General features: G+C 46.6%; 1 protein-coding gene across 1 annotated transcript in view; it reads left to right on the top strand.

Annotated features, from left to right (window-relative positions):
- pappa2 (pappalysin 2) overlaps positions 1-16,685 on the top strand; it is a 75,414-nt gene that overhangs the window by 23,610 nt on the left and 35,119 nt on the right. The window contains exons 8-16 of the mRNA XM_066681306.1: positions 15-318; positions 4,379-4,507; positions 6,000-6,085; positions 9,670-9,863; positions 12,175-12,294; positions 12,398-12,533; positions 13,758-13,932; positions 14,967-15,126; positions 15,961-16,138. Of these exons, the coding sequence (XP_066537403.1) occupies positions 15-318; positions 4,379-4,507; positions 6,000-6,085; positions 9,670-9,863; positions 12,175-12,294; positions 12,398-12,533; positions 13,758-13,932; positions 14,967-15,126; positions 15,961-16,138 (1,482 nt within the window). The remainder of the gene's footprint in view (positions 1-14; positions 319-4,378; positions 4,508-5,999; positions 6,086-9,669; positions 9,864-12,174; positions 12,295-12,397; positions 12,534-13,757; positions 13,933-14,966; positions 15,127-15,960; positions 16,139-16,685) is intronic.

Consider the following 16,685-nt stretch of genomic DNA (forward strand, 5'->3'; position numbering starts at 1 on the left):
CCCTCTGCCCGCAGACATCCAGGCCGTCTCTAATCTGGAGCTGATCCTGGAGTCGGGGGAGTCCGTTCACACCGGGCCTCAGCAGGTCTTCTGCGACGTGCCCCTGACTCTGAGAGTCAACACTGAAAAGAAAGTGAAAGCCATCAAAATCTGCACCTTCGACAAGAAGCTGGAGATCGACGCCGTTCTGCTGACGTCTCGGCCCAGGGTCTCCCTCTGCTCCGGCTGCAGGCCGATGGTCTACAGAGTGAGCAGAGAGCCGCCCATCAGAGAGGACTGGGGACCGGTCGTGCTCAAGGAAACCACTTACACGGACAGGTAGGAGGTCTGTGGGGAAACTATTAAACCCTGTAGACACACTGCTTTTTTTATTATTCTACATTGGAAAGCACAAAACATGCTCTGAAACTGCTGCACAGGAGCCTAGTTGATAGTTAAACACCCAGCCGACAGCGTCCTGTGTCACTGATGAAGGACTGGAGGAGGAGTGTCTCACAGAGTGGACAGAGAGTGGACACAGGGTTTAAAAACTCCAGCAGCGCTGCTGTGTCTGATCCACTCTACACCAGCACAACACACACTAACACACCACCACCACGTCAGTGTCACTGCAGCGCTGAGAATGATCCACCACCACATCACACCTGCTCTGTGGGGGTCCTAAGCGCTGAGGAACAGCGGGGGCGGGGGTAGGTGAGTATGCAGAGTAACAGGTAGGCGTTCCTAACCCAGTGAGCAGTCATCGTTCAGTGTATGATGCCTTTGGGATGAGCTGGATGGGCTTTTGTGATCCAAACATCATCCTGACCTCGCAGCAGCGTTCCCCCAGGAGCAGACGTCGTGACTGCAGCGAAGGAAGAGCCAGGTTATCATCGGTTCTGATTTCATCAGTGTGTGTTAGTTCCAGTTTGGGTCAGTGGGGTTTTCATCTGGACTCTGAATGTTTTCTTGCCCTGGAACCGAGAACATCGGGGCGACTGAAGCAATGCCGGAGCGTGAATAATAGCTGCTCTATCTTATTTCTTTTTATTATTCTTCATTAACGTCACCTTAATGTGCTAATTAATTAATCTCCCCGCGCGCCCCGGTGTGCGTCACACTTCGGTCCTCTTGCCCGTGTGCGCGGATTTCAACAGGCGCCCTGGTTTATTTCTCCTCCAGTGCTTGCGATAGGTCAAAATGCTCAGGCTTTAATGGCGCGGAGCAAAGTCTGCTTCATCTCCAGAAAAAGTTCCTTCCACCACAGGCCCTGTGAGTGCAAAAAGATGGAAAAACCAAAGGGAATAGAGGAATGCGGACGGGGAAGGGGCAAGAGAGAGAGAGAGAGAGAGAGAGAGAGAGGGAGAGATTGATAGTGTGAGGGAGAGAGAGATCCTGGAATACTTACCAAATGTGACTGTTTTACCAGTGGAAACAGTAAACACCTGAGTCTCTCTGTCTCTCTGAAGGATAAGTAGCTGATAAGTGAGTGCCCTGCCGCTGGGGGCGGGTGGGGTTGGGGCTGTGAGAGGACGGAAAGAGAAGTGCCCATAACAACACCCTACGCCCTGTGGTGCTCATGAGACTCCACACTGCGATCTTAGCGTGAAAGCCTTCAGGTGTAAGGTTTGGGGTTTGTGCTCATGGGCTCCCCCTACAGTTCAGAGGACAGCGTGGTCAGTTCACTACAGACAAATAGAGAGAGAGGGATGTGAGAAAGAGGACAGCGTAATTGGTTGTGGTCATTCTTCCTGTGGCTGGTTCATAATCAAAAAAGTCCCAAAACGGACCACGTTTTTCCGTCGCATTAAAGAGACACTAAGTAAGATTTGGGTAGTTTTGCTCCTGGGCTCCCCCTACAGTTGCAGATTGTAATTCAACTTTCACAGCACTGTCCTGAAATCAAGGGGGAGGGGACTGGAGAGAGCAGGGGTGGCTTCATAACTTCCTCCAACAGTTACATAGTGCTGTTTCTGCAGTGTCGAGCCCGGGTTAGCGATGGCAGAAGCTCTGTTCTCCCTGTCACAGCACACTGGAGCATCACGATGATTTTGAAACTGTAATGTTAAGGTAAAAATACTACCTAGTGTTGCTTTAAAGTAGAGGTGCACCGAATATACAGCGACTTCATGATTCCAAGATAAGTGAAAAGACGCAATAATTCATACTGAACTCTGACGCAGTGTTTCCACGACAAATGATTTGCAGCGGCAGCCCACGCCTGCAGAGGGCTTTTAATTTGACAGGCTGAAAGCCACAGTAGATCATCACATGTGACTGGAGATTTACACAGAGGAAGGCAAACAAACAAACACTAATGCTACGTTCCCCGAGCTAACGTCTCTGTCTTCCGTCTGTACGTCTCCGTATCACTCAGCTCGAAAACACACCGTTTGTAAAGACGTAGTTAATGAATTAAACTGATACCAAACCTGAAGTGATGCTGAGCAATTAATTTAATTTCATTTATTTAAAAAGTAAAGTGTAAAAATGTAAATTAAACCTGGTGTTTATGGGCTCTCCTTGCCTTTTCACTTTCACAGACCAGGGGCTCTGTCTTGGTGTCTGCGGGGATGTAAAAAAAAATTAAATTGTACTTTTGTGATTGTTTGTTTTTATTTGAAAAAATTGGGAAAAATCACAGTTACAGATTGGAGTTTGACATTGGGCCTTTGGCCTATCGTTCCATATTTGGTTTTGGCCAAAAATGTTCTCTACTTTAAAGAGCTACTTTAAAGAGGCTGGGAGATTGAGGTTGGTAATGAGGACCAACCTAAAACCGATCCTTGGGCAACACTCCCAATGTTTTCCATTATGTTCATTAGCTTCCCTCTATCTTTTGTTTAAAAGAGTCCCACATCTCAAGTGTCATCCCTTTCCCAGCAGAGACGACCGACAGACGAAGCGCCCTCTGACCCCATGGACTGTAACATCAGTCTGCAGCTCCAGAGAAGACCAGAGATCCAGAGGGACGGTCGGCTGTTGGCTGGGGGCTTGAGCTGCACTGCCACCAAGAGGTCTACAACAAAAACAAAATCTGCCCTGGTTCCTCAGCCCCTGATAAAGCCAATGCTTTGCCTGCTTCACTCCCTTAGATGTGCACCCCAGCACAAGCTTTATTACAGCACCCAGTGTCCAGCGCTGCCCTTTGTGCAGGAGAGGAGGGAGGCATGAGCTGGGGGTCTCTCGCGGCTGGCAGCAAGAGAGAAATAGATTCACTCTTATCAGTGACACAGAATCCCCCAGAGCCTGGAGAAACCGTCCCGCTCGCCCTCTCTGCTGCACGGGAAGTCATCCATAATTAATGAAGGCAATTTGTTGAGGAGTAACCGGAGCTGCCGGAGAGAGCAGATGATGCAGGAATCCCATACCAACGGCCGGAAAAGAGGCTGAAATCAAACAAGCCCTGGCAGGAGAAAGGCGGGAGGCTCTTTTTATATCCCCTGGTGTCCTGAAACAGGTCGATACCTCAGAACAGAGCGAGGCACTGTGATACCTCTGCCATCCTGAGGTCAGTCCCATTCGGACACAAGGTTAGACTAGACGCTGCTGTGCAGCGACATGAAACTCGGTGGACGTTCGAAGCGGTATCGGGTCAAACAACTATGAACCGAGGATATCATTTTAAAGTGTGGAAATTAGGTGTATATTTACACACAACACAAAATTATATACTTCAAAATTACCACTTCAAAGTCATTGTGACATCATCTTCCCTCCCACTTTCCCTTCTCACTTGGTTCAGGACAATGCCGTAAAAATGAGTTACATCCAGGAGCAAAAATCTTTAAATATGTAAAGGGGGTGTCTTCGATTGTGGGGAAATGCTTTTCCCTCTGGTTTGTTTACATTCAGAAGCTCTGCGTCTCTTCAGGTGGAACGGTGTGTTTGAAAAGAAAAGCGACTGTATCTTGTTGGTGTCTGAAGTGTAAATTGTCTGTAAGTGTTTATTCACTGTTTGAATTCCCACAGAAACTCATGTGTAACTCGAGCTGTTTAGTTTTGTAGCACTTTCCCTCTGCGTTTACTTTCATGCAGTTAGCGCTCTCCTGAATTTAGAGTCAGTTCCACCTTAAGTAATGTCACTGTAACAGCAGAAATAAATCAGTGTTACCCCCCTATGGAGCAGGAATAGAGCAACATCCTCATCTCGGTTGGTGCTTTTCAGCGTTTGGAGTCTCTCCGTTGTCTAAAAACCTCCAGATGGCGTTTCTCTTCCGTGAGCAGAGAGAGAGAAAGCCTAGCACCGGACCCAGACACTTTGGTTTTTTTTACCCATTACAGTTCCAGGTCGTAATATGTGATGTGACCTCTTAAATTTTTTCTGATAGTTCTCACTTATTTTGTGTTTGTGTGTGTGTATGTGTGTGTGTGTGTGGTTGTGCTGAACTCTTCACAGTGATGTACAGAAAGGGAGGACATACTCATATCAGATCCAGGTGGAGGCAGACGGCTTGCTAAGTGAACTCTCTCCTGCTCTGATCTACACTCACGGAGAGCCGTACTGTGGAGACAGTCGAATACAACGGTACGCTCATACTCCCCTTATCATAATAACTCACTAAAGCCTACACTAAAGGCCCGAATCTCCTAGGAGACCCTTTATATCAACAGCTTTACTGTGCGCCCATTTCTGACACCGACAGACTGTTGAGGAGCTCCATCTGATACCTGAATGGCATCAAATACCACTGCAGTGAAGCGTGAACCAACGGTTGATATCCTGGAATGTAGAAGAGTAGGTGTCCACAAAACGTCTGGCCTTCCATTTCCTGGAGTCTCTCATTACGTCGAGCAGGACTTTAACTGAACTCTGTGAAGCTTGTCCAAATTTTAAAACAGCTGGAATGAAATAATGTGTTTGTGGGCAGAGCAGGATGTGGCCCACTCTGTTCCAGTGGAGACTGGGGTGTTTTCTCTGCTAAGATATATCTACTAGTCCTTAGTAATAACACTTGCAAGGTATTTGAACAGGGAAATCACCTACTCGTGTTGGAGTAAGATCCTCTCTGATTGGAGCTGGTTCAAGATGATACACAAAAAAAGTTACAATTTGTGAATAAAAATAGAAAAGAATGAAATCATTTAACCCTTGTATTTAACTGAAAAAAGTACAGAAACATCTATTGAAATGTTGAATCAGAGATTCAGCCTATTTGGGGTTTGACGCCAGCGACACATTTCTGTGAATGTTCTGGAACTGAGGAGACTAGTTTCTTGGCTTTTGGGGTCTCCTTTGTTGTATTTTTCACTTCATAATGCACCAGATGTTTTCAGTAGGTGAAAGGTTTGTGCCACAGACTGATCAGTTTAGCACCTGGACTCGTTTACTACAGAGCCACACTGCTGTAATATTTAGAGGATGTGGTTTAGTATGATTTTGCTGCAATAAGCAAGGCCTTCCCTGAAGAAGACGTCTTCTAGATGGTAGCATGCGTCACTCCAAAACCTGTTTATATCATTCAGCATTAACGGTGCCTTCATTCTGTGCCTTCAGTCGCCCATGCAATGTGCCACACACACACACAAACTGTACCCATCCACTGCAAACCTGTGTCTGCTTTGAATGCAGTCCTGTCTGAGGGCTTGAAGGTCACAGCCATCCAATATTGTTTTTCCAGTATGTTCCTCTGGATGGACGCATGTGGTTTGTATTATGGATGTATCACTTACTGCTAGCTTTGCTCAGCGGCTTCAGTCACATGTTTACATTGACATAGTAGGTCAACAATAGTAACTTTGTGATTAAATTTAATGATCATAATAACAATAGTAGGTTACACTTATAGTGCTTTTTCACAAAATCAAGGTTGCCACTGCACCAAGAATCAACTGTTTATTTTGTTGTTTTATTCTTTTTTATGTACGTTTTTGTGGTTGTGTGGGTGCATGTGTGTGCATGTTTTTTTTCTTCTTCTTTTTTAGCAGACAGCTTTTCTCTGTGCGTAATGTTTTCAGCAGGGTAACCCTTGGCCTCTCTCTCTCTCTCTCTCTCTCTCTCTCTCTCTCCTTCCCCACAGGAATGAACAGTGCGACGACGGGAATCTGTTGGATGGAGATGGCTGCTCCAAAAAATGCCGCATGGAGCCAGGCTTCAACTGTGTGGGTGAGTCACACAATCACACACACACACACACACTCTCACTCTCACACACACAGACGCTCCCCCTCTGCAGAAGCCACGAAAGGACCGCGGCATGTCAACGATAGAAGGACCAAGTAATAGTTACCAGCTTTCATAACAAAAGCCCAGCAGCAGCTTGGTTTGCCCCAAGCAGACACCTTTTCGAGCAAAGCTCTGGGAACCGTGCACAAGGCGTCCACTCTGATGTTTCGGGGGCATTTCTAGGATCGGTTTGAGCTGTTTTCTTAGGACCCTCCTATATATCCTTGCAGCATTCTGATCCCGAGGCTTTAGGAAGACGGAGAATGTGATCATGAAAGCACACCTGCCTTTAATCGGGGATGTTAGCGAGGGCAGCTTGTCCGTTGTCAGGCGGATTTCCATACTCATAAAGTTGCTCAGGGCATGGATTAAATTAAAGCAACTGCTGATATGTTTATGTCTGTCTTTCTCTTTTTCCCCCGGTGTCTCGTCTCCATTCTTTTGGTAAGAGGTCTGTGTTTGGACTCGGTCGTGCAGATGGCTTAGTTTAGAAGTCTGCCGAGTGTCGGGATCCCTACAGTAGTGGGGAATTTCTGCTTATGATATAATGATAGTGTTGCCTTAATGCCGCTCAGTGCTGACAGGTTTTCATAAAGAACTCTGAAAGTATCTGTGGAAACACTGGGGAAAGCAGGGTTAGTCGGGGAGCCAGCGTGCATGGTTTCCGTGACTGAAAGCGCTACGTTTACTATGAGCAAGAAACATGAAGAGCTAAAAACAGAGAACTGGCAAAACATGTGTACACACTACAATAGCCACAACTAATCCCGGCATGACTACCATCCCGATGCAGGGGCCGATTCGCATGCAATCAAATTTGCCAGCGGGTTTAGATGCTTTTGAAGTGGGCTTGTAAGCACATCTCTGTGGATTTAAGGTCATCGGGAACGGCTTGGAGCGATCCGGTTTCTCCGCTGCATCCGTGCAGTGTCTTCTCCAGTATTTTTAGTGAGGAAGGGAACGAAAAAAAAACAAGGCAACACAAGCCGAGGGCTCCATGATGCCCACTCCAACCCCACGTTGGCTCTATCCTTCCACAGCCGCTTGACCTTTTTGTGGCTGACGTTTTTAATTCGCCAACTTGGCGTCCGTCTGAGACCCACCGCCTTTGATGAGCAGTGCCCATCGATCACCTCATCGCTGACTCACCGTCCTCTTACCTCCGAAACAACAGCAAAGGGCTCTGATGTCATTCACACGTGCCCGCTGCTTAGGAGTCCGCCCTTTGTTACTACTGCGTACGATTCCTTCTCGCCAGCCTCCATTACCCCCCTCTGTGGACCGCTGTCACACCTCGGCTTATTAAAGTGATCAAGCCACCGCATTCCTACCCCCTGATCTCACCGCGCAGGTTTTTCTTCCACGTCTTTCACAGATTTATTTAACTTTATCCGAAGACTGGGCCGTTTCAGGAGCCCTCGACGAGAGGAAAAAATTGCGGCCTTATCTCATGCCTCAACAATGGAAACCAAATGAGCATTTGGCACGGGTGGGTGGACTGGTGCTAATTGGCCTCTCTCTCTCTCTCATTTCATCAGGTTAGCTCAGTCAGTATTTTCTTTGCAAAGGTGATGGAGTGTGGCCATGTACTGTACAGTCCCAGCTTTATAGTTTCAAGCAGGCTGTAATAGGACTATGGTACAATGGGAACACTGCATATCTGAGTATACAATATACATCTAATAAATAATATAAAATAAAATAAGCTTATATCTATATATTTAAGAGTATTCTGTAATTCACCACACAGCACCAGGGACTTTCCAATTTCATGAAATGGCAGCTAAGGCTGCACCGATTAGTCGCCACAATCGACAACACTGCTTATAAATATTAGTCGACTCCGAATTTTGTTGTCGACCCATTGTTAATTTGTAACTGCAGTGCTCTACAGGAAGTGCAGGGGGCAGTATGAACCACAGTTAGAAGCTGTCTCCCAGATGCATATTGGCAGGTGCAGCATGCAACGTAAACCCATGCTGTAGAAATGTGCTTCATTTTATTCTTAGCGAAAAACTATTGGTTGTTTGCAAAAATGAACACATTATTTTGAGATTCACAGACCCACTGCCCAGTTCAACTAAAGGGTTAATAAGCTTACAAGCCAACACTCCGTTCCACTGTGCAGCAGCTCAGCGCTCCAGTTCTGCTTTAACTGGTGCTGTAATTATCTCTGAGGGCTTTTTTTTCCCCACATTAAATTGTGAAGAGGTTCTGAGACTCGTTCTGCCTTAAATTTAGCTCAGTATCATTCTGCTGCTCTTAAGCTCCACCTTAAACGGTTTACGTTCAAATGAGTTTATTGTGTAATTAGGGCTATTTTTATTTGCATTTAAATAGATTTCAATAAATAAATAAAACTGGAGTCCACTCTGAGTCCGTCTTAGAGTCGATTCTTCATCACTGTCACGTGGAAGAAGAGTGAGGTCAGTACAGAGTGTAAATAAACACCTCACATTTTTACAAGACGAATCCATTAAACAGCTGTAAAGAGAGAGAAGCACAAACGTCTAAGATTCGGATCCAGTTTCTTTATTCGGCTTGCATCATTGTTTTGTCTGTGAATTAGCGTCTGTCTGCTCCCACTCTTCAACACGTGTGAAAACCAAACGGAGCTACTTGGCAATTCACGTGTCCAGTGTCAGTGATCAGACTTGAAAGCAGCAGTTTGTTTGAGGGCTGAAGGAGAATCAGTGGTTGGTGACTCTGCTGCCCCCTTGTGTCATGGAGGTTCAGTTCATGTCAAGAAATGTAAACAATCCATAGTTAAAGTGAGTCGAATTGAATATTTAAAGGGATGAGTGCCCCTCTTGAGCGACCAAATGTCACCTATGGTTTCAAATATACTGCAGTGTGCGCCTGCGCATGTACAGTGTCAGTGTCTGCGCGTACAAACCCAGTTCCAGGAAAGGAAAAGCAAACAGAAACAGAAAGCTGCGACACTGTATATTCATGCATCTGTATTTGAATGGAATCAGTATAAAGGACATCAGGATCATGGCCTAGAGGTTGGGGGAGGTTGGGGATGAAGGTACAGCCCTTTAAGTTCCCTCGGCATCCACGGCTCTTGAGCAAGAACCGCTCCCCAGATGCTAAGGTGGTAAAGCCACAGATGTGTTAAATGCAGAGTCCACTTTTCATTGTACTGCTGTGCAGTGATGACTAAAACATTTCTACTGTTTATTTTCCTTCTTATTTCTTTGAAAATACCCTCTCATTCTGATACCAGAGCTTACAACACGTTCCAGAAAGTCGATGACTTCAGGTCTCAGTTTACTTCCTGCGTTATAACTTACAAGTGGTGTCTGCAAGCGTTTGGCCATATATAGGCAGCTGTGCATCTCTGTGCAGCTCTGTCAGAAAATACCAGACGCTCAAACACTAATACACTAAGCTGATTGGACGATTGTTGCTAAGCCAGTTTCAGGGAGAGAATTGATTGGTCAGTGAGACGTTGTCGCTGCATTCAGCAGGTAAAGGCCTTTAGTGAGTGAATGAATGATGCCTTCCTCCCTCTCCCTCAGGTCAGCCCAGTCAGTGCTACATATTCGAAGGTGACGGCGTGTGTGAAGAGTTCGAGAGACGCTCCAGCGTACGAGACTGTGGCTTCTTCACCCCGGAGGGCTTCATAGACCAGTGGGCTTTCAGCGCCTCTGCCTCTCATCAGGACCAGCGGTGTCCTGCACAGGCCGCCACAGGGCTGCCTGATCTCACTGAGGTACCATACAGCACCACAGCACACATCACAGCTCTGGAACTACAGCCTGTGTGTGTTGGGACAGAGGGGTATGGCGAAGGGATTAGGGGTTAGGAGCACCTTGTGGATCACCGGTATTTTCTCCTTTAAACTCTATGATCACCAGAGTTTAATGTAGATTCAGTGGATTATGGCCCTTTACTTCAGAACAAGCAGGAAACACTAGTAGTAGCTGATGTCTCTGTAGTTAACTGTAAATTTCCAATTCCACCTTAAATGATGAAGCAATTACAGTCCAGCACTTGAGGCTACTGCAACATTTAAGGTAGAACTGGAAGTTTCAAAGAAAAAGCTGCTGAGTTAGAATCTGAACTGAGCTTGATATCATAGAAGAGAGAGGAACTCTTCTGAAGGGAACAGAAGTTCAGCAGCTCCTCTGATATCACTGCAGACTGGTGCAGAGCTGCTACAAAGCAGTCCTAGTCTCCTGCAAATGAAGCGCTGAGTTTTTTTATTTGTGTTCTGATGGTGTATCAGGCTCTTGAAGGGTCATTCTGTTTCGTAGGGGGAGATTTTAACCACTGCACCCTGTAACTCAGCTCCAAGGGGCAAGTGGACACTCGAAAACAAGGGGAAAGAGTACAAATAAGAAATGGGATTCAGTGGTAGTGATACATGACTGCACTGTGCTCTCATGGCTGTCAACAAGTTCTTACAACATTGTTCACACATCTAGTGTAAAGCCTTTGCAGAACACGAGAGGCTGTTACTGCAGGAAAAAAGGGACACAATCGCTCTTAAACTCTTCAGGAGGAAATGTTAGATGAGCCGTAACCTGCAGTTTTAACATGGCCATGTCTTCTCGATTCGCCTGGTGACAAATTAATAGATGGGAATACGAACAGGCCTATAATACATAATCATTCATTCATTCATTCATTATCTGTAACCCTTATCCAGTTCACGGTCACGGTGGGTCCAGAGCCTACCTGGAATCATTGGGCGCAAGGCGGGAATACACCCTGGAGGGGGCGCCAGTCCTTCACAGGGTGACACACACACACATTCACTCACACACTCACACCTACGGACGCCAATCCACCTATCAATGTGTGTTTTTGGACTTTGGGAGGAAACAGGAGCACCTGGAGGAAACCCACGCAGACACAAAGAGAACACACCACACTCCTCACAGACAGTCACCCGGAGGAAACCCACACAGACACAGGGAGAACACACCAAACTCTTCACAGACATTCACCCTGAGGAAACCCACACAGACACAGGGAGAACACACCACACTCCTCACAGACATTCACCCTGAGGAAACCCACGCAGACACAGGGAGAACACACCACACTCCTCACAGACAGTCACCCGGAGGAAACCCACACAGACACAGAGAGAACACACCACACTCCTCACAGACATTCACCCGGAGGAAACCCACGCAGACACAAGGAGAACACACCACACTCCTCACAGACAGTCACCCGGAGGAAACCCACGCAGACACAGAGAGAACACACCACACTCCTCACCGACAGTCACCCAGAGGAAACCCACGCAGACACAGAGAGAACACACCACACTCCTCACAGACAGTCACCCGGAGGAAACCCACACAGACACAGGGAGAACACATAATACAAAATCAATATTTGCGTAAATGTACTTTAATAACTTTGAATCAACATATTGTCACTGTCTGAAAAAAAAACATGAATCTCTGTGTTTGTAGATGTTTAATTTACTACATTATTTGAACTCAGCAGCTGTCCCTCACACTGTCCCTGTGTCCGAAATGGCTCCCTATTCACTATTCCCTGTATTATTCACTATACAGTTCACTATTATAGGAAACTGAATCCAGGAGAGTATTGAATTATCTCAAACACTACCACATTTGGGTTTTCACCAATACGATCTGGGTAATCTGACATCTGCTAGTGCGCATGGGTTGTACACTACTTTTTGCAGTGCATTGTGGGATTGATTGAGTGCACTGAAAATTGTCCACTGTGTTTTTGGACACTACTATAAAAAGGCGTAAATATAGTAAATAGTGCACAGTTTTGGACACAGCTTGTGTGAAAATGTTATGATGAATGGACCAATGGAAATGCTCCACAATCTTTGGAATAAAATCTTTCTCCATTGACGTCATTTGAAAATGAAGAAGGTTTTTGTCCTGTGAAGTTACTGTTTTTAATGCATGATTTTCTTTGGCCAGGGATGATCTTTCCCTGCTACAGTAACAAATAAAGGTCTGAGGTGCATTGCTAAAGGGTGAAAAGTGCTCTCACGAACAGCTGTTATATCGTTTTGCTAGATGTGCAGGTCTCAGTACGTGGAGGTGAACGACGCCCTGATGCGAGACGCGTGGATCCCGTGCACGGCTCAGTCTGGCCTCAGCACGCTCCCCGGGGACAGCCCGCCCGTGTGGCTAAGGGTAGGCACTGGAATAAGAGGGAGGATTTGGAAGAGTGAGAGAAAACAGGGTGCTCGAGTAAACTCATGGCAGTGTGTTTTCTCGGCTTGTTTGTTTTGGTAAGGTGGGATTCAAGAGGCCAGGAGTAGCAGCCTCCGTCCTCATCTATCTGGCCTATGATGGAGGACTGCAAGGAGAAAACTGCAGGAGAACAGTGTCTGTACAACTCTGCGACACCGGCGGCAAAACACATGCACTGGGTACGAGAACCTTTACAAGAAACATGCACACATCTCAACTTCTCAAAGGAGGGAAGCTAATCTGAGGTGCACCCATTGTAGTATTACCAACAGGAAGGCATGAGGGAACTGGGATGCTCTGGAGCAGCTGCACATGAGTCTAATGCCACCATAACCAATGCCAAGTGAGGGTTACAAAGGTGAAATTCCCCCCAACAGTTGATTGTAACTGCTTTTAGTGATGGAGCTGGTGATCGCCCAACACCTGCAAATGACCCTCAGAAAAGCTGTGGTCACACTTAGATATTAGCAGCCTGTGAAACAGGCAGGGCCAAAAGACCTGGTATACAAACTGGTAGTGAGACTGAGCCGTTACACAATCCTTAAAAGGGCACAAGGTTAAAGCAAGCGAGGGAAAAAGCAGCAAATTAGCCTTGATTTGTAGCGTGATGCCTTCTGTGTTGGGGTGAGCCTCAAACACCCACACATCTCGCTACCCACTAAGTCCACACCCCCTTACAGGCACAACAATAACATGCATAACAAAATGGTGCCCGCTGAGCATGCTGGAAACTCCCCCGTGAGCTCCCCAGCCCCTCCCTTACTCATAAAACACCGTAATATATCCCCTCTAACCGCCTCACGTTTATGGACCATTCTATATTCAGTCTAGACCATGTTGTATGAAAGATTGAGCTTTTCCTCCATGTTGGATCAATAGTGCTGCTGTACAAAGCCCCGCCCCTTCTGAGCACTCATTGGTCAACTCCAGCCAAGAATAGGGATAGTTACTGCAGCACAGAGGGACCCACTCCTGATTGGGCACTGAGGGCAGGCACATTTGAAATGCAGGGTATTCAGGTCCATTAAAGCAATACTAGGTAGAAGTGATTCTTTAAAGCAACATTAGGTAGCATTTTTACCTTAAAGTTTCCGCTTCAAAGTCTTTGTGATGCTCCACTGAGCTGTAATAGTGAGAATAGTGCCTCTGTCGTTCCTACTCTGGGCTCAGCACTGCAGAAACTGTACTATGGACAGTGCTGTAAAAGTGAATTACACTCTGCAGCTGTAGGGGGAGCTCAAGAGCAAACACACCATACTTTACTTAATGTTCCTTTAACAGTGTAACAGAAAATCACTGAAAATAGATATGATATGATATTTTTAAAATTGTTTATTTATTTGGTACCTATTCTTGCCATATTTATATTGTGTGTGTGTGTGTGTGTGTGTGTGTGTGAACAGGTACCTACGAGTTGTCCTGCCAGCGTAACCCTCTGGTGGTAAACGTGACACACAACCTGAGCCTGCCGTTCTTCCAGACGTCCGCGGTGCTGCTGGAGTTCTCCACGGTTCATGTGGCAGTGCTGGGAGTCGCCCTGAGAACGTCCTGCCACTTCAGCGCCTTCGCCCTCACTGGGTGCGCTGAGGGTGGGCTCTCCCACGCCTTCACACATACACACACACACACACACACACACAGGGCTTCACTGAACCTAGGCTTGGACTAAAGTGCCAGTCTGCCATGAGAGCACATTTGGCTTCACAGTGGGTGGGGTGGTCCCTCTCTTATCCCCTCATCACGATGTGAGCATCTGTCAGCTGATATGATAGATCTGGGCAGTTGCTGCTCTCCTCCAGCCTGTGGTACAAGAGGAGTGGCTGGATTCACATGTATCAGATGATGCAAGTCCATGTTCTTGCTCGTCTCCACAGTCCTGTTTCTTTATGAAACGTCTGTGACCTGCTTTGGTCCAAACCCCACGAGCCCCACAGCAGTGTTCTCCCCCTGTGTAAACAGCCCTGTTCAGAGCCCGCTTTCAGCACCTGTTCCTTTAAATGATAATGAGCCGCTCGCTGTTCACCCCGACCCCGAGCGCACAGCAGTGAGGAGCGAGGAGCAGAAGCTCTGGTTTTTAGCCGTTTTCACTCTGTTCTTTCTTCTCCGTTTTTACTCAGTGCTCTTATTTCTCCGCGCTCGTTGCGTCTGTTTTGCTGCATTCGACGCTCTCACATAAACGCAGGTCCAGAGCTGTGATTGGACAGACTCAGACGAGGGGGCGGGGCCAGTCTAAAGTCTCTGCACTTGACGTCAGAAGCGGAGCAGAATCAGAACGACTCGTTTTATCTTGTGTTTTCTGACTTAGGCAGTGCACAGAAAATTGACTGGGGGTCTTGTTTCACAGTGTGTGTGTTGGTGGGCTCCAGGTGCCCATATTAATGTATATGTGCCCCGAACATGTCCCCGTCAAGGTCTGGGAAACCAGTCAGGAAACAAACATGAACACAGACTTCCATTTAAACGTTCAGTTCACTGACTAACTCACTGATCTGAGGTTAATCTGAGGTGTTGGATGAGGAGTGAACACATGAATTTACAGACTGTGACGTCACTAGTCGTGGGACCAGAAGCTGGGTTTGATCTTCTGAATCCTCTCCTCGTGTGTGTATCAGGTGTGTGAAGACCTGCAGCGTGGAGCCCTGCAGTGCTCTTAAGGTGGATCATGCGTTAGTGAACTGCACACAGAGCCCTCACCCCACACGCTGCTCTGTCTCCTGCCACCGGGGACACACTCTCAGAGTGCTCAGTGGTCAGGGTGTTAGTCATCTACAGGTAAGTGTCTCTCTCTCTCTCTCTCTCTCTCTCTCTCTCTCTCTCTCTATCGCTCTCTCTCCCTCTGCCTCTCCCTTTACTCCCTTTCTCTCTCTGTCTCTCTCTGCCTGTCCATCTCGCTCTCTCCAACTCTCACACTTTCTATTTCTCCCACTCTGTCTCTATCTCTCTCTCTCTCCATCTCCCTTTACTCCCTTACTATCTCTCTCTCTCTCTCTCCAACTCTGTCTGCCTGTCTGTCTCGCTCTCTCCATCTCTCACTCTTTCTGTTTCTCCCTCTCCATCTCTCTCTCTCTCTCTCTCTCTCTCTCTCTCTCTCTCTATCTCTCACTCTTTCTATTTCTCCCACTCCCTCTCCATCTCTTTGTCTCTCTCTCTCATTCTCTTCTATCCCATTTTGTGTTTTACTTTCATAAGTCCTCAGATGTCATTCTCTCTCTCTCTCTCTCTCTCTCTCTGGCCCTGATTGGACGAGAGCAGTGTGTATTTGTTGGTTATGTACTGATCTGTGTTATTTTATAAATGTGAATGTAACTTAAAACCCAAAATGGACGCTTAAATACAGAGATGTGCTGCTCACTAAACGTCTTATGCCAGTAATTTCTTTACACACTTCCTCCTCAGAAACCTGCATGTCTCCTTATGTCCAGGGCTAAGCCTTCGGCTGCTTTACAGAGCAGTGGATCAGAGGCTGGACGGTATCAAGTGTTTGGTGGAAAACAAATATGACAATGCTGCATTCAATGCAGAAGGAACATTGCCTAAACAGGTGTCCACAAATATGTGGCCGCTGAATATCAAGTGTCTCTGCTTCCTTCTCTGTCCTGCCCCCAGAAGGAGATAGAGCTGAGCTGTAAAAATGGCCTGTGGAACCATGAGGTCAGCTGTCAGCCGGTGGACTGTGGCCTTCCCAACGAGTCACACGTCTACTTCGCCTCCTTCTCCTGCCCCTGGGGCACCACCTTTGGCAAGCAGTGCACCTTCTCCTGCAACACCCCCTCCATCCTGAAGGGTAAGAGCTCAGCCTTCTATCCCTCTCCTGCCCACAGCGGTGGATTCAGTCTCTGTTTAGACCCCAGGAGACTTTGCCCAGTCGGTCAGAAACAATCCATTTTGTAGTTCAAGGCCACATCAGTAATTCCTCATCAATGGGGGAAACTTAAAGGTCCACTTTGGACAAACGTCATCTACAAACCTGGGTCATAACACTGAACACACTGTCTCTCTGAGTAGAGTCTCATTAATATCTAGTTAGTTTCTCCTTAAGATCTCTGTTGTGTCTCATTAATATGTTTTTAGTGTCTCCTTAATATCTCTTTATTGTCCCCTTAATATCTCTGTAGCGTCTCCTTAATATCTCTGAAGAGTCTCATTAATATTTCTGTAGCGTTACCTTAATATCTCTGTAGCATCTCCTTAATACCTCTGAAGAGTCTCATTAATATTTCTGTAGCATCTCCATAATATCTCTGTATTGACCCCTTAATATATCTGTAGCATTACCTTAATATCTCTGGAGCGTTACCTTAATATCTCTGTATTTTCCCCTTAATATCTCT

The sequence above is a fragment of the Hoplias malabaricus genome, chromosome 9 (assembly GCF_029633855.1).
Source record: "Hoplias malabaricus isolate fHopMal1 chromosome 9, fHopMal1.hap1, whole genome shotgun sequence".
NCBI lineage: Eukaryota > Metazoa > Chordata > Actinopteri > Characiformes > Erythrinidae > Hoplias > Hoplias malabaricus.